The sequence below is a fragment of the Gossypium raimondii genome, chromosome 1 (genome assembly GCF_025698545.1).
Source record: "Gossypium raimondii isolate GPD5lz chromosome 1, ASM2569854v1, whole genome shotgun sequence".
In the NCBI taxonomy this organism is placed as follows: Eukaryota; Viridiplantae; Streptophyta; class Magnoliopsida; order Malvales; family Malvaceae; genus Gossypium; species Gossypium raimondii.
The window spans coordinates 2,492,028-2,515,802 of record NC_068565.1 but is presented as its reverse complement, the minus strand read 5'-3'; the positions used below and the strand labels follow the sequence as shown (position 1 = coordinate 2,515,802).

The window sequence follows — 23,775 nt, the reverse complement described above, 5'->3', positions numbered from 1 at the left end:
CCTATATAACTATCAAACTTAATAGTTTATCATAAAAATTCAATAGCATCTAAAATTTACCCATGGTAACATTCTAAACATTTAACACTTTTACGAATTAGCCACTGGGTTAACTAGATTAAGCTACAACGATGCTAAAAACATAAAAATCACTAAAATAAGCAAAGAAATCACTCACATGAAAGGTAACCTAGCTTGGCCGATTCTTTTGCCTCCAAAAATGGTGACTTTGGTTGAACACAAAAGAAATAAGGAAGATGATAGCTTTAGTTTTGTTTTAGTTTATGTTTTAAATTGCTAATTACCATTTTACCCTTTTATTTTATTTAAAATTTCCTTAATAACCCACCATGACCGTCCACTATAAACCTTATGGTCTAATTTCTACTTAACATCCTCAATTCATGTCTTTATATCCATTTAACACATAAAACTTAATTGCGATTATTTTTGCAACTTTTACAATTTAGTTTTTTTTCTTTAATTAACCATGCAAACAATAAAATTACTGAACCAAATTTTAATACTACACTAATGACCTCGTAAATATTAAATAAATAATATTTACTGACTTACTCATCAGAATTGTGGTCCTAAAACCACTGTTTTCGTCATAACTGAAAAACAGATTATTACATTTTCCATCACAATTGGCCCACTCTGCATACCTCACTGATTGATATGTTTAACATGAAATCAAGCAATTAAGTGTTGCTTTGATACTATCTGTTATGGGACCATTAACCTCTTCCCAAAATACATGATGGTATGGCCTCATTACACATGCATATCTATGTTTTTTTTTCTCATATTTTGAATCTAATTTTGACTCTAAAATCACGTTGTCTACTAAGTCTTAAATTTTGATAGATACATTGGGAGTTAATGAATTTAATTTTCAGTTATTTTAGGTTTAGATTATTTCTGGGTTTCGGTTAGATTTATTTGAGTTGATTTTTTGTGTTCAAATCAAGTTGGGTCAAATTTTAGAATTTGAGACAAAAGTAACCACTTTAAAGTACAATAATAAGTTTACTCTAGATTCGAACAAATAAATTGATAATTATAATCAAAATAAAATATACTAAATTATGGCACACCCACTTCAAAAAATAATTATATAACAAGTTTATGAAAATTGATATAAAAGTTAAAATAGTAAAGACTATAATGTTTTGAATTCAAATCTCAACAATTCTCTTTAAATGTATGTATTTTTCAATATTTATCAAGAGTATAAAATGGTGTAAATAATTTCAAAAATAATATTGAGTGTTGGTAATTTTACAATTGAGTCAGACTTGATTATTGAATTACATCAACTTAGTCAAACATATTATAATAATATAGATAAAGATAAATTGCAATACTTAGATTTTATTTCTAAAAGTTAAAAATAAGCAATTTGTATCTTTATCTACCATCAAAGTTTGTAAGAGTTACATCATTAAGTGAAATCTTATTTCCTACATCATGGGTGATTAGTGGTATTTGAGTGAAAGCAGGTTGTTTTGGAGTGTCAAGATTTGAAATCTCACTGTTAAGTATTGAAACAACTGTAGACATATTGGGCCTATCTTTAGCATATTCTTGAACACATAGCAACCCAACATGTATGCATCTCCTTATTTCTTTCTCATTCTTTGAATCTGATTCAAACTCTGAAATATCCTTGTCTACTAAATCCCAAATACTGCCTTCATTCCATAGTTTCCATGCCTGAAAACAAAAAACAACTTTGTCTAAATTATCCGGCCTAACTAAACCCAAAATTCTAAACGAACTACATGAACTTTTCTCATTAGGTTTGTTTTACCTAAGCTTAAAACAAGTTTCATTTTCATGCTCAAATTCAAACTTGATTATTTGTACTCGAGCTTGAGTTTGAATTGAAAATTTTTCAATATTAATTTAGAAGGAAAAAAGCTCAATTAAGTTTGCAAGCTACTTTATTCAAGTATTAAGATTCTCAAATTCAACTTCCATGATAGCTCAACTCAACAATTACTGAGTTGAATTCAAGTTTTCCTGAACCAAACCCAAATATCTTCCAAATATGGCTTCTTAACCCCCCTCCTATTTTAGTTCTCTTAGTTAGCATAGTACAAGACAACATAGGTTTAAGCGCACTTAAGCATGTATTTTTCTCTAAATTATGGGTTTGGGGGAGTAATAAATAGTGATAGGAATTTTATAAAAGATTATGCTATATACTTACATATCCCAAGAGGCTAAGATCATACTCATTGTTGTAAAAGCTTGTGTTTTTTTTTCCGCTAACAATCTCTAGTAATAGAACTCCAAAGCTGAATACATCAGATTTCTCTGAAAATTGCCCTCGCATTGCATACTCAGGAGACATATAACCACTGAATTTTAACATTAAAAACAACATTAATTACAACCCTAACTTAAACTTATTCATGAGCAAATTTGAATTAAATTAAATAATAAAACTATAAAAAATAATATATATTTTTTAAGATCAGTAAAATGAGTCCAAAACCCAGATAGGCCACACTAGATAGAGGTCTACCCGACCATAGACATATTTATATCATATTTTATCCAAAAAAATGAAATTAAATGATAAGGAGAAAGTTTGAACTTACTAAGTTCCAACAATCCTTTTCGTGTTGGCTTGATTTTCATTGGCTCCGAAAATCCTGGCCATTCCAAAATCTGAAATTTTTGGATTTAACTCTTCGTCGAGTAAAATATTACTTGCTTTTAGATCTCTGTGTATAATCTTCAATCTTGAATCTCTATGAAGATAAAGCAATCCTCGACTAATCCCTTCAATGATATTGAAGCATTTTCTCCAATCCAATACATCTGGTTTAGATGAATCTATAACAAAAATTAAACAATAAGAACTACAAGTTTAATTGCTAATTCCTATAATAGTGGATCTAACTACAATCATCGTTGTATATTCTACCATATCGTATTCGTGGTTGTGAACGAAATTGATGTTATGTAAATCAATTGAAATAAATAGTCAAAATGAATAGAGTTAAAACGTTATGTTGTTCCTATTTAAATCTCGGAATATAACTACATTAGGAGCCATAACTTATTTTTCATATATTCTTACATAGGCTTGCACCAGATAAAATTGGAGACCAATTTTATTAGCAATAAAACTTTGAATCAAATTTTTATATTTTATAATTAAATTTTAAGTAAAATATAACAATACTTTGAGCCATAATTTCAGTATGAACTTAGAAAACTCTAGTTCTTGGCCTAACTTGTACGAACTAGATGAATAATCCGATCATTGTCCGAGTCTAGCTATTTGATTGTCTAGGCAGATCCATTGATTAAGTTGGATCTCAGCTTGGTTCTCAAAAGAATCATGATTAGGTTAAAATATGTCATAAGTTTCAATATATTTATTTTTAAGGATTTAGTCTCTCTATTTTTTAAATTTCAACATTCAAGTTCAATTGTTAACAGTGTTTTTTTTTTGTTAAATTTATTGATGTAACATTTTGACTTTTTTTTTAAAAAACTTACTTGATAATTATGTGACTAAAAAATGAGATTGTCGAGAACATGAATTTAACATAATGATTTGAATAGTGTTAATAGTTAAACTTAAATTTTGAAATCTAAAAATAAAGGAACTAAAATTACTATAAATAAAAGTGCAAAGACTAAATTTCAAATTTATAAAAAAATACAAGGACTTTTGACATATTTAACCCTAAAAAATATACTAACATTTATATAATTAAAGTTAAATTGGATTGGGCTAGATAGAAGTACAGACTATATCCAAGATCTAACCAATATGGATTGGAACTACCAAGTCAAACATGTTGGACTTATCAGATTAGGTAGAGGGTAAGTCATGGACATGTTTAAGTTCTACCAAAAAAAAATTGTACCGATGCTTATTAGATAGACTGATAAGAAATTTGATACGTCTTAAACGACATTTTAAGTTTGAATCTTGTAAATAAAGAAAAAAAATTTGAAAAAATTTTGCCCTTTGTTTCAGGTCTAATTCAACTAGATTCTAAATTTAATCAAGATCCAAAATACCTATAGAAAAATCGCAAAAGAAAATAGTAAAAAAGGATTGGTATAAGTTACTAACCAAAGAGAAAAGCGTTCAAACTTGTGTTGGGCATATACTCGTACACCAGCATCTTCTCTTCTCCTTCAACACAACACCCAAATAATCTAACCAGATTTCGGTGTTGGAGCTTAGAAATCACCACCACTTCATTCATAAATTCTTCCAATCCTTGCCCCGAAGCTTTCGACAGTCTCTTCACTGCTATCTCCTTTCCATCGTCTAATGTTCCCTATGCACAAAATTCAGCTCATAAGACTTTATGGAAAAAAAAAGTCATTTCAGTGACTCTAGATTTGTTGGAAATCACTATCGTTTATTACCCTGTAAACTGGACCGAAACCACCCTGCCCTAGCTTTTTTGTGTCATGGAAGTTGTCCGTCGCGGTGGCGAGTTCTTCGAAATTGAATAGTGGTAGTTGCTGGAGTTTAACTCCAATTAAATTTTCTTCTACATTTTCACTGTAAAATTGGAGTTTGATCTGTTTCCATATTTTATTCCTTCCTGAGATAGAAATCAGAGAAGCACTGAGTTGAATTTTTCTATAATTCAATTTCACTTGAATTCCAAGCAGCAATTTCAAATCAGTCCAATTCCAGCTTTATTCTATCTAGAATTTGAATCTCTTCTAAAGGTGTCTACACATTTTATTACCTCTTTGTTTAGCCATCCTACACCATAAGAAGAATGCAGAAATTGTTATTATGACTATGCCCGCAATGGCTGTAGTAAAGACGATGAGCTTCTTGCTTTTCCCTTTATCTGCAAATCCACAAACTTGGTTTATAAAACTTCAACACTAAAAAAGCAGATTAATTGAAACACATGGTCGACATGGAAGACAAGTTTACCAAGCTCCGAAGATGGCAGACGAATGTAAAGATCGACTCCGCGAGTGGAGAATTTCTGCACGTCAATCAAATCTCCACCCCAAAACATGCAACCAATGCCATCATCATACGCATAAGCCACGCACGAACAATTCTTCAAGCATTGATCTTTGCAGTCCCTGTTAATTAATGATGACCGGTCCGGAAATGCCGGCACTTTCATCATCTTCAGCTTCAAAAACCCATCATCTCCTTGGCCTGTTTCACTCCCATTGTTGCTATCTCTTTGGCACTGCAAAGGGGTAGTCCTCAAGCACCCACTACTCCAATTACCTTTACTCCATCCCTCTATATTCCTAGGCTTAAACCCCTTCAAGCAACTGCAAATGGGTCGTTTCGTTGAATCGCATATCCCAAATGGCCCACACTTCCCATAATCATCACAATCGGTTTGAAGAATAGGGTACCTGTTTATCCAGTCCCCTTTCCCCGCATCCCATTGTCGTTCGACGAATTTCCCCTGAGAATTCAGTTCATAGTACATCGACATTGAGTTATTAGAAAATTTATAAGTGAGATAGTACGTTTGTTGTTGATTATCTGCAGCCATATAAAACCCATCAAGATAACCGGTGAGTATTACGCCAAGAAAGATATTCCCATTCCAGGGACCGGTACGAAAATAGAGCTTGTTATTCTTCCGAATGATGCCCTCTGGGATGTTGAAAGGTTCAATGGCAAAAGAAAAGTTACCATCAGATGGATCATCAATGCTTTTCCATGATTTCAGCTCCACTTTACGACCCTTTTTAACATCAGTGCCGATCTCCATAGTTTCAATGAAGGCATTAGAAGGATCTTGAAAACTCTCCCATAAGCTGCTTCCTCCACCATTATTGAGGACAAGGTTTCCAGAGTTTAAAAGCTGGGCAGTTGTTGCATTAGGAACCAAATTCGTAACATTTGATGACCAAAGAATCTCAGCTTTGCCATTCAAAAAAACAAGGTTGCCATCATCTGATATGTTGAGAATCCCAGAAGAGTCTTTGAGAGGCTTGTTTCTGTTCGCTACCCATACCACTGTTTGTACGGGGATTTGATTGTACAATATCCCTACATAACGATTGCTGGAATTAGCAAAGCTGAAGAACCCCAATCGGAAAACTCCACTCTGGGAGATTATAGATTCAGGGTCTTTGATGGATTTTGATGGTGTTATGGTGTCTAAAGCAGTACCAAACTGCAAGGAAAAGCAAGATATTAAAGTTAGTAAAACAGAGCAGCTAATAGTTTTCCCCATGACCGTTTAAGTGCAGAACTTGGAAATGATCCTACGATTGTATGAATGATATTGATAAGAGTCAAACAATATATTAGGCCACTTGTCAAATGATCCTATGGTGGTTTCTTTGCTTAAATCAAAGTTCAGTAGCGTTGAACATGTGATGATGTGCCATGCAAACTTTGACTTTTTGTTATGGTTAGATAACTATTATGTCTTTTTCCCTTTTTAAATGTTTAAAAAAATCATTTAATTATACAAAATATGTCAACACATAGTCTAATCAGATTACTTGAGAATTAGTAAAGATAGATGATTGCCAAGACTAAAAATATCAAAGGATTGAGTTCACAAATTAGTGGTGTATCTTTTCCTTTAATTTGTCATCTTTAAATGTGATGACGTGATTTTTTATAATTAAATAATTTTTTATCTTTTCACATATATAAAATTTATATAACTACACAAAATGTATTAATATGCATACGTTACGTCATCACATGTTCAAAAACAATATTGAAAATACATATTAGTTGTAATTCTACCTCCTAGATGAAATTCCATCTGCATTTGCAATTGAAAGATTGTGCTACTTGTCATATATATGTTGGCTTTTGAAAAATCATCACTTTCAGGATTTTAAGCAACAATTTAATTGAATGGGTTACGTTGATAATCACTCTATTTAAAGTTTTTTGCTATTCTGCTATCTTAAATAAAGAGATCTGATTTTTATAGAAGTCTATTCCTCTAAGATCTTTGAATATTTTGATTCCTTATTAAAAACTTATCAAGCACAATTCAAAGGAATACACGTTCACATGGATTGAAGAATTACAAGCCGTCAATACTTATTTAAAGAAAACTTGTTTGTTTCATTACAGACGATTATGAGATAGCACTTGTCTGTTCATTAGGAACCTATTCTTAATACAAATTTACTGTAAACAATTTGCTTTATGTTCAGTTTGTAGCTAAGCTTTTAAGGGGAAAGTCTTAGTAGAGAGAGTAATCGTATATTGATGTGCGAGAGTGAGGTTAGAGCTTGGTGAAAAAATTGAACTCAAATCACATACTGCAGTGCATAGTGATAATGAATTAGTCTCTAAGTAACATCCCATAGATATAGAAAAGTTTTTCCAATTGTATAACCATTTTCTATGATGCAATTGCCATGTAATTTTAATATTTCTTTGCATATTCCGAAAAGTAGAGAGATTAAAAATATTAAATTATACAGAAAGACAAAATTCACAAAATGTATATAGTGTTATGACCTTCTATAGAATTTGACTTTACTTTCACTAATAAAATATATATTCAATTGATAGTTATGTAACAATAAAATAAATAATATTGAAAATACTAGTTAAGATTTTTTTCTTAAAAACTCATTTGAACTTGTCATAATAATTTATTTATTTTGTGTTCTTAAGAAAAATTGGCATCAGATTTGATTGAAATAATTAGCAATATTAATTATTTAAACTATCTAAAAACACTATAAAGTAGAGGAGCCAAATTATATAAATGAAATTAAAGCATATATATTATAATATCGTATAAAGGCCAAATTTAAATTTGGCCCATTATCTTATAATGTAAATAAAATAAAATAAAATAAAATAAAAGCTGAAAAGAAACGAGAAGTCACTCGTCCGTCTCTAAGACTTTTAAGATATTCAAATTATATATAACCACGTAATATTTTGATAAAAAATTAACAATATCGACATCGTATTTTTGTTTATAAACTAGTTAAATTATTAATTATGCTATTTTCTTTTAGGTCAAATTTTGCTCTAAATCTTTATATTTTATGTAAGTTGTAGATTTAATTTTGTATTTTAATTTGATAATTATTGAAATTACAGTCTTGACTCGAATGATGGCCGTTAGATTATGTATTTCCAAAATCTTATACTGAAAAATATATTATCATGTATAATGACATATTAGCTTGTTGTGTGCACATAATACTCACAAAAATAATGTTATATTAGTTAATGAATTTAACTACTATCGTTCAAGTTAGGACTGAAGTTTTAAATTTTGAAAAGTTTAGAGGCTAAAAAGATTAATTTTAAAAACAAGGATTAAATTACACATAATACCGGATTAATAATAGAATTTAACCTAACAAATTTAACTAATAGAATTAGAATTTCAAATTTAACCTAACAAATTTACCATACATTTACCATACATTAATATATTTAATAATTGAATTTAACCTAACAATTTCTTTCTTCAACATTTTAACCTACATGGTATTGTAAGTTGATACGACACGTTTGTATGCGAATAAGTTGAAGCTATTTGTTATACAAAGGTTACAAGTAAAAAAATTTTAATATTTAAAAAATTAAAATCGTAATTAAACTGATCAAATTATCAATTTTTGAATCAAAAATAAAGTAAACCACCGTCGTGGGTAAATCTCATCGTAAATTCATCTCCATTTTTATTTGCTTAAATACCATGTCTTTAAGATGGGCTTACGCAAATTTTTGGGGCTGAAGCCCATAGCTCACTTCATTTCTCCCTGCACTTCCCTTTTCTTTCATCAAAGCCACCACGTTTGAACATTTTCAGACATCCATTTCCCTACTAGTATCTTCTTTCCCTCTCACGCTGTGTCTTTATCCGGCGTCCGCCGCTTCAGGTTAGTCCACCCTCTTCTTTCTTTTGTTCTTCGCCGGCGCAGGTTTAGGAGTTGAATAAAACGTATACATGTTTCGGGAATGAGTTTTCAAACTTTGGGTTTATCTACTTCTTGGGAGTTCTTAATGTTTTTTCCCCCTTTTTGTTCTTTCGAAAAGATGAATTCTTGAAATGCTGAAATTTGTTTTTTTTTCTCTTTTTCTTTTTCGTTGAACGTGGTTTATGTTGTGAAAAAGTGCACTTGAGCAAAATGGGACCTTTGATCTTACTGTTAGTTTGTAGTTGTATTGATGGTGCTTTTTTTTTTAATGAAAGTTATCCTTTTAATATTTTTCTTACATTTTCTTACATAATGAATTGATGGGTTTTGATTAATGTTAGCTGTGGATAATCATTATGGATTGCTACAGTGTTTATGGAATCATGCTATGGGTTTTAAGTTTTAGAAATTGAACTTGTTCTACCAATTACCTGTTTTTATCAAAATAGTCTAATATGGCCATGGAACATGAGTTTGCTATATAAGGCCTTTTATCATCTACATTCATTTTTTTCTCATTTTCAGGTGAAATGAAGGGACTTTATTAGAATGCACATGGTCTCGATTTAAATTCTTCGGTCCCCAGGGTCGTCCTTTCTTGTCTAGTTTTACCGAGCTACGTTTGGCGGATGTTGGTAAAGTCATGCAGCCAGCTCTCGTTTTTCCTTGTAAGACGCATAGTACATACTCATGTAGTGTATGCCATCTGCATCATCTCGTGTAGTGTTACAAGGCCTATCTATATCCCGAATCCAGAAGTTCATTCCTAAAAAGTGGAAACAAAGTGTCAAACCTGTAGATATCCAATCCAATCAACTGTCGGAATCATCTGATTACCGAGGGAATGAGTTGAAAACAATCTTTACTGATGATACATCTATGTTAGAAAACCTTGTTATATCTCTCAAGGAATTTGTAACCCGAGGACATATACTGAAAGCATTTAAATCATATTCTTTAATTCAGCTCCATGTCTCTTCCACTGCTTATGATGTTATCTTACACCCCGTCTCTTCTCTTCTCGTATCGTGCACAAACCTTAAATTGCTTCTGCCGGGTAAACAGCTTCATGCCCAAATCATCTCACTGGGTTTGGAACAACACCCTCTTCTGGTTCCTAAGCTCGTCACGTTCTACACTAAATTTAATCTTTTGGATGATGCTCGAGTTGTTACAGAGAATTGTAAAATTTTGCACCCATTACCCTGGACTTTGCTTATATCTTCCTTTGTTAAGAATGAGCATTTTAAGGAGGCACTATCTGCCTATACAAAAATGTTGAATAGGGGGATTATACCAGATAATTTCACCTATCCATCTGTTTTGAAGGCTTGTGGTGAGGAATTGGATGTCGATTTTGGGAGGATGGTTCATAGCTCGATTACTGCTAGTTGTCATGACTGGAACCTGTATGTGCATAATGCTTTGATTTCCATGTACGGGAAATTTGGTAAAGTGGATGTTGCTCGTGATTTATTTAACAAGATGCTGGAGAGGGATGATGTCTCTTGGAATACAATGATTGGCTGTTATGCCTCCAAGGGCATGTGGCAAGAAGCGTTTGAGCTCTTTGATTGCATGCATGCTGAAGGAATCGAGCCAAATTTTATAACTTGGAACACTATAGCTGGAGGGTGCTTGCGAACACGGAATTTCAAGCGTTCACTGGAGTTGCTTTCTCAGATGAAAAGTAATGGGTTCCACTTGGATCAAGTGTCAATGATCATTGGGTTGGGGGCATGTTCTCATATTGGAGCCTTGAAATTGGGGAAAGAGATTCATGGTTCTGCAATTCGGAGCTGTTGTAATGAGTTTGAGAATGTTAGAAACGCAATGATTACTATGTATTCTAGGTGCAAAGATCTAGAGCACGCCTATATTTTGTTTCAGTCAATCAAAGAAAGGAGCATAATTACTTGGAACTCAATGCTTTCTGGTTACACCTACATGGATAAGTCCGAAGAAGCATCTTTCCTATTTCAGGAGATGTTGCTTTCTGGGGTTGAACCTAATTATGTTACAATTGCCAGCATCCTGCCTCTTTGTGCTAGAGTGGCAAATCTGCAACATGGCAAAGAATTCCACTGCTACATTACACGGCGCAAAGTTTTTGAGGATTGTTTGTTACTGTGGAATGCTCTTGTCTCTATGTATGCAAGGTCAGGAAAACTCGTTGCAGCTAAGCATGTATTTGATTTAATGCAAAAGAGGGATGAAGTTACGTATACTTCTTTGATTGCTGGATATGGGATGCAGGGAGAGGGACATATTGCTATAAAGCTATTTGAAGAGATGATTAGCCTCCAGATCAAGCCGGATCATTTAACAATGGTGGCTGTTCTATCGGCTTGCAGCCATAGCGGACTAGTAATTGAAGGCCAATTTTGGTTTGAAAAGATGCAAAGTTTCTACGGTTTAGTTCCCCGTTTGGAGCACTTCTCTTGCATGGTCGACCTTTACGGGAGGGCAGGATTGTTGAATAAAGCGAAGGAAATCTTCACAAGGATGCCATATAAAGCAACCGCTGCCATGTGGGGCACTCTCTTGGGAGCTTGCAGGATCCATGGAAATACGGATATAGGCGAATGGGCAGCTGAGAATCTTTTGGAACTTAGACCCGACCATTCAGGTTACTATGTGTTGATTGCTAACATGTACGCTGCCGCTGGTTGTTGGAACAAACTAGCAAAAGTCAGGACTCTGATGAGGGATTCGGGCGTAACCAAGTCTCCCGGTTGTGCTTGGGTGGATGTGGGATCTGTTTTTTCTCCATTCGTTGTGGGGGACACATCGAATCCTTACGCACCGGAGATTTACCAGGCATTGGATGGACTGACTGAACTGATGAAGGATGCCAGTTATGTTTCAGATGGTGAAGTACTTCTCGAAGGAACCGGATGAAACCCAGAGAATGAAAATCCGTTTTGGTTCACTGATAGTGTTTTGATAGGGTCCCGAAGTGAAACATTTTTTTCCTATAGGAGATTTCATTAAAGTTGGTCCTTCAAACTTGGTTAACTAGTCGCATGATGGAACAATTTTAAGCTAATTTCCATATGTTACCATTCTTGGTTATTATAGCTCAAATGTGGTGCACATTTAAGGTGATTCTTCTGAGCCTTAAACATGATTTTGGCAATCAAAGGTAGGTTTATGTAAGGTTTTGCCATTCTTGAATAGTTATTAACAGAGTTGAAGTGAATGACCTTTGTTTTTCCTTAAACATATGCTTTTTTTTTTTTTTTTTGCCGCTGTGCATGCTGTAGTTGGTTTTACATATATTTGTATTCATAATTTGTACGTGTCATGTAATTGTGGTGTTTGCACTTTTGAAACTCTTCATCAAGTGAGTATTAGTTCAAATGGTATTAACATGATCATTATTGTCAATGTAATAGAATATAGGTTTGAGTGCGCTAAAGCAATTTAGGTGATTTAAGAAGGTTCATGGGCCAAGCGCTTTGCTGAGTCCAGTCTGCTCATTCTATTTCTGGGTCCAGTTAGCTCATTCTATTTTATTTTGGGTTTAGTTTGGATTTAATATTTTCAACTTTTAAGTTGAGCCAGCTTAGGCTAAATTATTGTTCAAAAAATAATATATATATATATATATATTTAACATTTAGATCTATAATTTTCATAATTAAATTTAAATAAACTTGGCTTGGTAATTTCAACAGGGCCTCTAATAATATAACAACTTTAGTCTTTTAAGCTTCTTTGATAAAAGGAAAATTTTATTAGCTTTTATCAAAAGCTAAAAATTCAATTTAAATCATTTTAATACAATATTTTTAATTTTGGTCCTAAATTTTATTTCAATCTCATCACAAAATTTTAGTTTCATCCCTAAATACAATATTATTATATGATGGCAGAAATAAAATATAATATAAAAGATAATATAATAATGAAAATACATAAATGTGTGAGTTTATACTTAGAAATTATTTATACATATAATAACTTAAACGATAATACTCAAAGTTGTCGAAAATAATACAACCATTCAAATTGTCAAATCTATATTTTTAGATTTGTAATGAAACTATCCCTCTAAATTACCAAACCTTATTTTCATTTCATTAATAGGCTACTCACTAGGGTTTGGCCTGCCTTAAAAGTAAGTAAATTCTCCATGGCCATGGCTACCTAAAATGTCATCCCCCCCCCCCCATGTAAACATCTTTCAAAGCTTGTGATTGTTGATACAGAGATGTCGGAGCGGTGGTTAGTGACAATTTATACAATGTCCGTGTGGAGAGCCATAAATAATGGTAAAAAAGAAGAGTTGAGAGGCGAATTGAGAAAGTAACAATAAGGTCCTTCCTTTTACATTCAAGAATGGGGGAGATTTTATATAACTTCTTTAAGTGAATCCCAATGCCTCCGGTTATCCCCCTAAATAAGTTACGGCAGGCTTTGGGAATGTGCCTTTAGTGATCATGGAGAGTGTTATCTTCATAAAATCTTCTGGTTAGGTCGACGACATGATCATATAAGAAATCACGTGCATGATATTCAAGAGATAAATAATTATAATTGTCGAAATAAGAGAGAAATAATTCTAAACATGCAGGATAAAAGTGTTACCGACCGACGAAGTGTCGATGCTGGTGGGTGGGCTCCTCGGCGACTGTATAACAATAATACACAAGGGAAAGTAGCTCTCTTGGATAAAATTACTTTGTTTAGAGATAGAAGATTACTTCCAATGTGATTTCATGTTGCAGATCTAATAATTTTCAAACATTATATATCAAAATATGAATGAGTATGGTATGTTTAATAAGCATGAAAAAAAAAGTGTAATATATAAAAAAATATTACTAACACAACAAAATTGAACGTATAGTAGTTTATGAATAAGAGGATAACACGCTTTAGTGCACTCGAACTCACATCTTTCTGCATTAACAATAATACTCATGACAATCGAGTTAAGATTCAATATATCCCCAAACTTCATTTTCTATCAAAAAAATTTCCGTACATATATGATTTGCACACAAGTTTGAAATGACTAAATATCTTCTTTGTCACTTTCCATGGGGAAAGAAATAGTACAATCCATTTATATATACACCACTTTAAAAAATTATTGAATTTCAACTTAATCAACGAATTTTTTTAAAAAAAGTTTAAATAAAAAGCATATAATTATAAAAACATTATTATATTTTAGAGACAAATATCGAATTTCTACATGAGTTTTAGTTCAATAGGCAATTTGATACATGAATTTTAATTTTATGCAATTATATATGTGAAACTTGAATTATGATGATACATATACATGAAACTTTTGATTTTGATTCAATTGTACACATTCAAGGAAATAAATACATACATTTATTTTCATATTAGATTAATATAATTGTTTGTACACACAATATATCATTAATGTTAATTCAATAATTGTTTTTCACTTGTGTTAATTCAATAATGTTATTAGTGATTTATGAAAATCAAATCAAATCAAAGTTACATGAATCAAAGTTTGTATATAACATTGGACATCGGATCAAAGTTCATGTATAATTTTAGTTTTTATTCATTTATTTTACTGTTTTAAAATTAAAAATAATTGTTTTCAAAATTACTCCTTCTAGCATATATGTAAAAGGATGGATTTGAATTTAGAGATGAATTTGAAATTTTATTTAACATATGAAAATAGTTATTATTTTCAATATTTTTATCACAAATAAGATTTATTTTAATTTAAAAATAATAAATTTAATTTAATTTTAAACTCATTATGACAATAATTAATTTCATTCTGTTATATTTTTAAAAATAATTTAACTCATGTACTTGGCATCAAGGGTGAAGCCAAAAAAAAATTCTAGGGGTAGAATTAAGTTGAATATTTTATGAGAGTTAAAAGATTAAATCAAAATTTTATTATTTTGGGGAGTAAAGTGAAATTTTTTATTTTTAGGGGGGCTTGCAGACCCTACTTGGCAAGATTTAGTCCCTCTATTCTTATAATATCAATGCTTAATCTGTATAATTAATATTATTAACTTTTCAAGTCAAAATATTAATGTAGAGTTAGAATAAGTGTTTTTTATTTTAAAAATCTATATCAATATTTTAACCCAAAATAGATAACTATGTGGATTAATTAGTTGAAGTACAAAGACCACATTTCAAGTGTGAGCATAATAAAAGGACCAAAACCATAATTTAACCCAATCTTGTAATAAAGTGAAAAAGGAAAGTCGGCACTCAGGGATGAAACTGAATAAAAAAATATGATTAACTTTAAGCAAAAGGCATCTTGAAGCTGTTAAAAAGTAGAATTGAAAAGCAAACAAACAAATAAATAAATAAATAAAAAGTTAAGAGAGAGAGAGAGAGAGACAAATGTTGCAGGTAGAGAGAGAGAGATTGGAGGATTATGGAATCTATAGACACAGAAAAGCACGTTGTTTCATTCATTGATGCCCCTCTTCCAGCCTTCGCATGCAGGCCAGGCCACCCACTGTTCCTCTTTTTTATTTTTGTATATATATACTTTGCTACTAACGGTCTAACGTATTTATTTATTGGGGTTTAACAATTATATGTTATTGTTGATGTGAAGATGAGGTTGCGGTGTTTTGTGACGGTTCATTGAAAGAGTGGAGAGTCGTACGAAAATTAGAATGATGGGAATATGGGTACTTAGAGAAAAAGAGGATGGAAGAGAGGAGAGAGAATGTCTTGGCCTTCTATCCTAATGCCGATAGGCAATTAAGGATTTGTCTCTAATCATTTCTCGATGTGTCACGTGTCATCCATATGGTATTAGTTTCGAACTCTAATATTTAGCTTATCTACTGATACGTTGTTAATGTAGGTATGTGCTATCATATCAAATGAATGGATATCATTGCGTCCGAGTGACAAATACCTTATCCATGTCAAGTGTGTGATTTTGATGGTATGGGGTTGTAAGGTCTTTGGCATGTGAGGGTTTGGACTCACAGGTAAAGCTATCCATGAGCAGGTCAAGTCGAGCTGAGACCCGATTTCAAAAAAAAATTCATGTCCATGAGTAGGCTACTGACCCTTGGACAGTTCTACTCGCGGGTAGCTTTAGCTTGTGAGGTGATTCTTCTTAATCAAGGGCGTTGACCTATGAGGTCACAAAAACTCAAGGTGGGCTTAGATAAAAAGCTTTGTGTTCTTAAGAAAGATTTTGCGTACGAATATTGTGAACGAAGACAACAATGTTGGAAGTGTTTTATCTTCGTTTAGAGTTTCGATTTATTTTAACATCAAATTTAGTTCAACTTGGATAATGGATACTAGAGGGCCTTAAATAAAAATATATTATATTATTAGTAGCTTAAATTATACTACATCATTAAAAATTTTCCCAAATAAATATAGATAGTTTAGTTATTAATAAAGTGAGTTTATAAGTGTATAGAGTGCACTAAATATAATAAAAAATATTTTCAATTAACTCGTATATGTAAAATTGGCATTTTAGATATAATTCAATTACAAATATTGTCAGTAAAAAGTATTTTAAAGTAGAAGATATAACGCGTTTAAGCATACTCAAATTCATAATATTATTAATTTACTGATCAAGGCAGGACTAAGAAAATAAGGTTATAATAAAAAAATTTTAAAGGATTATAATAAAAATATATTAATTCTCAAGTTGAATATAGCCCACCAAATTAGACCTAAAACTATAGCTTTGCCCACCACTACTACCTCCTCACCTTTGCCAACATTTGACAATGCACACCATTGCTATGCCTTCGTGATGAGTTCTCTTTTGTGGTTGAGGCCAAACAAAATTAAAGGCCATTAAAACACTCATCTTTTTAGGTTTTTTCTTTTCTTTTTTACTATCAAAATATATTCTATATTCATTTTATAGTTCGTAAAAGTTAATTGTTTCTATGTCAACAATGTTATTTTTAGAATTTAAACTTAAATTTTATCCTTAAAACTGCAACATACTTTATCATCACACGATACTTATAAATAAATTATTTTTATCTTTTAATCATTCCTTCTTCTTTTCTCCCCACAATTTGTTTTCATATTTTAATCATACTTCCTTTTTACCCAACTTTTGCTTTTTTCCTATATCTATTTGCAAATTGAAAAGCCTAATGCATTTGATTTAGAGTAGAACTAATTTCCTACTATGGCTACTTTTAGCTTTGGAATCCTAAAACATTTTAGATGATGAGATGATTCTCAAGTTCTAAGTACCTATGCATTTAATTTGGAGTGGAACTAAAATTTTGAGATAATGTTATAAACGACTCTTAAAGTTTATTAAATTTATCAATATGGTACCTCTAGGGATCAAATCAAGATCTTTGTACAAGGAGCGAGATAAATTATAAAATTTTAGGGTTCAAAATAAAATGTTCTATTTGTAAAAGGGTTAAAATACTTTAATTAAATTATTAATACCCTTAGCTATAAATTAAAACATGGTATTTCCCCAATTAGATGCTAATACATGGTATTTATTCAAAGACTATAGGAGCTTCTTTTTTTAAAAAATTATTGTATATAATCAAATATTTTAATAGAATAATTAACTTTAATAATATTAGTTTAATACAATTTACATCTCAAACAAACACCATTTGCTTTATATAAAAACATAAAATATAGCAATGGCTCCAAAGGGCTCAAGCAAGTAGGGTGGATTAAATACAAAATAGCCATAGATGCCACACCCCTCCTAAAGAAAATGATCCCATGCTATATGCCCTATATAAACCTGCCTATTTCTCAAATCCAATGGCCAATTTTTCCCATTTATCATATGTTAGTTTATGAAAAAAGAATCATTTAGATTAATTGATGAAGTTTTGTATATATGATTCATTATATTCAAATCACAATTTTTCACAATAATAAACAAATTTATATATCGCGGATCTAATTTTAGCTCAATTGGCATGTGTATTATTATCAATATAGGAGAACGTGGGTTCGAGTATGCTGAAGCACATTATCCTCTTAGGTTGGGAGGAGTTATGAAGAATTCTAGACATTGTGTCAAAAAGAGCAAATCATATTGTGTTGTATAAAATCTAGTTTCTTAGTAGAATCAGCTCAATATAATACATGATAAACTTAAACTCGAAATATAACCAGACCCATAACAAAATAAATTTGAACAGCTCATGAATGATATAACTTAAAATAATTTGATAGAGAACTCACTCAATATTTACATATTATAAAACTTAAACTTCAACGTTTAATAATATGACATTAAGATAAAAACAAATTTGCATATGAATAATTTAAAGTAATATTGTTGAGTAATTTTTCATTCTTAGTAGACTTTAAGTATGCTAGACGTGTGTACTGTTCTAGGTTGCTTGTTGGACACTCTTTGGGCATATGCGAGCTGAGTCCGTGAGCACCCCTTGTTGACTTCGTACTGTGAGGCTTGCACGTATCCATCTGGTGGGCCCTAGTCGGGTCGTGGATAGACGACTCGAACCTTATCTAGTTTTCGAGTTGAATCTTATCTAATTTTTGAGTTGGTGACCATAAATACATAACAAATATATTGATTTATTTTCCCACAATAAATGTGAAGGAAAAAAATTCGAGTTTGCAAAAATTTATATATTTTAAAGAATAAAAATGTAATTTTCCAATTTTAGGGGTAGAGGCCCTGGTTGTCCTCTCTCGGCGCCTCTAAATAGAGGAGAGACAAATTGACAGCAACTGCATCACTAGAAGGTTCAGAAACAAATCAAAGAGTGAATCACCTTGATCAACCGTCGAGAATTGCATCCTAATTCATCAACTTGACGACGAACTCTAGTTAACCAATAAATAACTGCCAAGAGTCTAAGAAATCCATCACATCAATGATGCATAAAAAGCTAATTCTCAAATAACCACTCCTTTTCATCTTGGAGCCCAATCTCGTAAACATCATCGCTCTGTCACGAAAAAAAATCCTCCCATAACAATTCTCAATAGATTTGGACCGTTTGATGACGCCTTTACCTTGACAAATTCGATCTATATGTCATAACACTACTAATAAATTAAAAATTAAAACTAATATCAATTTCCAGAAAACTAAATAAACACTAAAATTTAGTGTAGTTTGTTTTTAATAGTGATAATATTTGTTCTTTTTAATACAATACTTAAAATTATCTATAATCTTTCTCTAACTCATAAATAGGAAAATAACACACCTCGGCATATTCAAACCCACATTCTCTTAATCGAAAAAAAATTAGTGTAATTAACTTAATATAATTTACAACTTTTTGCTGTTGATTTGTGTGTCCCAATTGTCACCCTAAATTTATACAAGTTAGGGCATGAGGTCCTAAAAGTACAAAACATGGAAGGAAAAATAATATATAAAATAATAGATTAGTGGTAAAAAGGCTAAAATTTTTGTAGCAGAAAAGGCAGTGGGGAGTCTGATACAGTCCAGCAAAATGTGGCATCATTTCCCAAACTCCATAAATAAAAACATTAAACAACAAATCTCAAAAAATATTATTTTTTCGAAATTATTAAAATATTTACTGAAAGAGACATATTAGATAAGCTCAACATGACTATTACCAAGGGACTGAATTGAAAACCTGACATACGCGCCTTTTCCAGCGCGTGGACTCCCAAAAATACCAAAACAACAGCTAAATACAGAGATTCCATATCTTTCAGATCAAATTCAACCTAATGAAAAAACATAAAATCAACTTCTCCCAAATGGTCAAATCTAGTTTTAGTCCCTGTTATTATATATAATCTAATTATGAATACATGTAATTCAATACAAAGCATATGAGAGAACAAAATTCACATATAACAAATGCACATTACGAGACTTGATTGCTTAAAAGACCCATGCCCTCCACAACCTTTGCCAACAATGTAAAGGATTAAATTTTAATTTAAGCATAATAAGGGGACCAATATCATAATTTGACCTTTACAAATACTCAGTTTTTTCTGCCCTTTTCCCACTCAGAAGTCAGAAATTAGTGAAAAACTAAAGACCAAATCATAAACAAGGAGAAAAAAGAAAAGGGATATTTACATCTCAATACTACTTTTTTCTTTTTTTTGGTTTACTAAAAACTAAGACAGGGAAAGTTACAAAGAAAATGTGGGTGGGGGGGAATTGTGAAAGTTTTTTTTTTTTTCAATGATGAAAATTGGAAAAACCCATTACATAAAAATCTCAGAAAATACCACATGAATTAAATACTACAACTACTACTAATTAATAACTTCGTACTTAAAATTTGTTACCAAATCTCTTCTTCTTTCTTTCTTTTTCTTCAATGATTTCGATCGGTTGTTCTGTTTCTGTTGCAGCTAATCTGATGGCCTTTACTGCTTGCCGCTGATGATGATGATGATAATGATCCATTTGGATTCTTTTGTGGGGAAGATGAAAACAACTGCCCGAACCCGAAAACCGAACCCGATTTCGAAGATCCTCTCAATGAACAAACGGGTACGTTAAGGACCGGAGTGATCCTAACGTTTGCTGAATATGATCTTTCCATTCCCCTTTGTTTAAACCTTGGACCGCCATTGAAGCTGCTTGGACTGCTTGAACTTCTTTCCAAGCTTTGAAATACGATTTTCCCTGAAGAGTTCATTCTTGGACTATCCACTGAAACTCCCCGGCTTGTCATTGGTTCTCTCCGGATCGGACTCCGACCCATTCTAGCTCCACCGGTGGATGTTTGATCGGACCCAGACCCTGGTCTTGGCTTAACCATCCTCATTCTTGGTGGGTTTGGGTTTGGGTTTATGTTTCTACATGGTGCAAAAGGGTTGGGGCTTGGCTTATCGGAATCTAGTGATAGCCGTGGGAGATCGTCGTGTTCATGGCCTGAAGATGATGAAGAAAGGGATAAACGTGATGAAGATATGGAAACTGATTCGGAATCTGAGCTTTTCAACAATGGGAGATTCAATGAAGAATCTGAGGAAGATTTGGAGCTTCTATGAAGGAAATGCTTGAGAGATTTTGGGTTATTATTGGATAATAACGAGACTTTGCTGCTTTGAGATTCGGGTTTTGATGGTTGATTATTGGTGCTTAGTGAACATTTTTTGAAACCCAGTAGTTCCCTCCACCTGCTGGAACACCTCGGAGCTTTAGGTGAAAACAAGTAATGATCCGACCCGGAAACCTCCATTGATGAACCTGTTTCCCTTGACCTGATCTCAGCTAAACCATTCAAAGCACGATGTTGTTCTTGTTCTTGTCGTTGTTGTTGTTGTTGCTGCAGTTGTTTAACAGTCGATAAATGTAGAGGCACTAGTTTACCATCGGAGAAAAGCTCATCGGCCGGTAACATGGCGACGGGATCTTCAAGCCTGAACTCAAACTCACCCGGGGGAACATCCTGGATCTCCGTCGTGTCAGGATCCGTTTTAGACTTCGACTTCGACGACGATTCTTCCTCTCGACTGAACGAAATCCGTGGACTCAACCAGCCGAACGATGGGTAACTCGTCTTGGGCTGGAAACTCTCCGGCGAAACGCCGATATTGTTAACACAAGCTGAAGCCATGAAAATCCCAAAGAACAAACAAAAAAAAAACCTGCGTTATGGTTATGGATTGTTAATAAGGGAATTTACATTTACAAAAGGGATCTAAAGGGGGAAGTGGGCTTAGCATTGATTTTCGGGTATTTTGGCTTTTGTTTAGGGTTTGGGGATGAGACATGTGATGTGAGTGAAATAAAAACTGTGAAATACTGTGGAGGAGAGGGGACATTTATTTATAGTATGCATATAACCTATGGAGGAAAATAGGGTAAAATTTTAAGTTTTTTGAGGGGTAGGGCACGTGGCTCATGTTTTTTCAATTATGTATATTACCATTTTTCTAAAATTTAGTGGTTGAATTTGCTAATTTCTTATATTTTACCAAATTAAAATGGATTCGGATACATAATAACGTAAATTCGATTAACGCGGTCATAGTTGAATTGATAAAGTTGTAGAGCCGAATTACTATTTTTAAAGAAGTTTTTAAAGTATCAACCATTGAGTGCTAATAAATTTCTTAACGGGTACGTATTATCCTTAATCACATTTTTATCTCTCTACTTTACATAGGTTTGCCCGAAGAGGCAATAAGTTCAATAGAGTGAGAGCGCCTCGTTGGATCGAATCATACATGGTGCACGATCACCTACCAAAGGAACATGATTATTCGCGCTTGACCACTTGTTCTAACTTAACGCACTTGAGCTCTCCGTAAAGTAGAGAGATAAAACTTTGACCAAAGACAATATCAACTTATTGAGGGTTCCGTCAACTTTCAACAGACAATGCTTTGAAAATTTCTTTGAAAGAAGTTGGCCTTCCCTCAACATTGGCATCAAAAGTTAAAGTTTAAGCTCTGAAAATCTATAAAAATTAGATCTAGTATACATAGAATGTCTAAAATTACAATATAATCTTGATTAGAGGTAGCATCAAATAAGATATGTGATGTAAATTTTAAATATAAATATATAAATCTACTTTAAAATTTAAATTACTTATTGTTTATTGATCATATTTGTTCTTTTTATATAACGCTTAAAACTATCCATAGTCTCACCCCAACCCATAAATAAGAGGATAATACGTTTTAGCATATTTGAACCTACATCCTCCTGCATTAACAATAATACCCATATTAATCGAATTAACACTCAATCGGCAACAATTTAAATATCTATAAATTTCCGAATTCATAGCCATTCCTAATCTTGAATGTAAACAATTAAATTCAACCCCAAAAAAAAAGTAAAACAATTAAAGAATTTTAACATGTAAACTCTGATTAAAATATAACATAATAAAATAATATACAAAGATATAAAAATTTATATAATATAAATTATTAATATCTTAAATAAAACTATAGAATATATAAAAATAATAAAAATAACACAAAATACGAAAAAGTTTGTTTCCACGTGAAGGTTGTTATCTACTCTTAAAATTTGCCCTTTTGAACGTTTTCTTGTTATCTTAAACAAAGTTTCTTTTTTGCTAAATATATTGCTATTTGTATCCTTTCTTTTTCTCGTGACGTTATGTTTCATTCATCTTTTCATTTATTTTAATATTGTTGATTGTTGATTGTGTATCACCTTCTAATCTCAAATCGTCGCTGGAATAGGGTTACAATACATTATCAAACATTTCAGATAATTTACAAATAATTCTTAAATAAATAACAAACATATATAAAAGAATCATAAATTCATATAAATTTATACTAATTGGCTTAATTCATTTTTAAAAAATTTCGACAGATATTTCATTTATTTTTACATAAAACCCTTGCAAACTTAAAATCAATAACAATATTTCAATCAATGATTTTATCCTTTAAAACGCCACTAAATCATGCTTAATAAATTGATTTACTACTTTAATTAATGAAAACCCTATTAACATTTCTAATTAGTTCATCAACTATTCAAGCCATTCCAATTCAATACCAATGCCATAAACAATTTCTACCATTTTTTTAATTTAATCGTCAAAACACTAAATATCTTTCTTTACAACAAAATTATATAACATACTAAAATAATCATTATAATCCCTACGTACATGTCACTTTCACTTAAAGGAAGAAAACATCACCAAAATTTTTATGCTGGAGTTGGGATTGTCCTGGATGCTGAACCGAGACTCTGATTCCTTTTTAACCCGCGCACGAAAACAACGATACCCTGAGTATTTTATACTCGGTGGTATTACCATAATTCAAATTATAATAGCAATAAAGAAATAGAATTACCAAGCATGTAACTATCCATCTTCTTGATTATCAATTAATTCTTAAACTTTCATCAATTAACAATAACAATAAAAT

The 23,775-nt window shown here is 32.0% G+C and overlaps 3 protein-coding genes across 4 annotated transcripts; 1 reads left to right on the top strand and 2 right to left on the bottom strand.

The window, feature by feature from the left end:
- Positions 1-1,357: 1,357 nt before the first annotated feature.
- On the bottom strand, positions 1,358-6,242 carry LOC128040576 (G-type lectin S-receptor-like serine/threonine-protein kinase At1g11330). Of its 2 annotated transcripts, XM_052629615.1 has the most exons (7): positions 4,940-6,242; positions 4,743-4,850; positions 4,411-4,592; positions 4,109-4,319; positions 2,613-2,850; positions 2,219-2,369; positions 1,358-1,719 (listed from the first exon to the last, which is right to left on the bottom strand). In XM_052629615.1, exons 1-7 carry the CDS (start codon positions 6,216-6,218, stop codon positions 1,414-1,416), a joined length of 2,475 nt encoding a protein of 824 aa, XP_052485575.1. In that variant the 5' UTR covers positions 6,219-6,242; the 3' UTR covers positions 1,358-1,413. The 2 variants fall into 2 exon arrangements, with proteins under 2 accessions (XP_052485575.1, XP_052485577.1); XM_052629617.1 differs by lacking the exon at positions 2,219-2,369 and having other exon boundaries at positions 1,574-1,719.
- A 2,474-nt stretch (positions 6,243-8,716) lies between these two features.
- LOC105775660 (pentatricopeptide repeat-containing protein At1g71490) lies at positions 8,717-12,127 on the top strand. The gene is made up of 2 exons (XM_012598155.2): positions 8,717-8,865; positions 9,430-12,127. Exon 2 carries the CDS (start codon positions 9,604-9,606, stop codon positions 11,803-11,805), a length of 2,202 nt encoding a protein of 733 aa, XP_012453609.1. The 5' UTR covers positions 8,717-8,865; positions 9,430-9,603; the 3' UTR covers positions 11,806-12,127.
- A 7,674-nt stretch (positions 12,128-19,801) lies between these two features.
- On the bottom strand, positions 19,802-21,634 carry LOC105775603 (transcription activator MSS11). Its single transcript, XM_012598108.2, has one exon. The coding sequence runs from the start codon at positions 21,459-21,461 to the stop codon at positions 20,211-20,213; it is 1,251 nt and encodes a 416-aa protein (XP_012453562.1). The 5' UTR covers positions 21,462-21,634; the 3' UTR covers positions 19,802-20,210.
- Positions 21,635-23,775: the final 2,141 nt, after the last annotated feature.

Excerpts from the sequence above, each read along its gene's own strand:
- LOC128040576 (XM_052629615.1), bottom strand. The coding sequence starts at position 6,218 with ATGGGGAAAACTATTAGCTGCTCTGTTTTACTAACTTTAATATCTTGC. Across the intron at positions 4,320-4,410 it reads GTTTCGGTCCAGTTTACAGG|GGAACATTAGACGATGGAAA; the intron begins GTAATAAACGAT and ends TTTTGTGCATAG. Across the intron at positions 2,370-2,612 it reads AAAAGGATTGTTGGAACTTA|TGGTTATATGTCTCCTGAGT; the intron begins GTAAGTTCAAAC and ends GTTAAAATTCAG.
- LOC105775660 (XM_012598155.2), top strand. The coding sequence starts at position 9,604 with ATGCCATCTGCATCATCTCGTGTAGTGTTACAAGGCCTATCTATATCC.
- LOC105775603 (XM_012598108.2), bottom strand. The coding sequence starts at position 21,461 with ATGGCTTCAGCTTGTGTTAACAATATCGGCGTTTCGCCGGAGAGTTTC.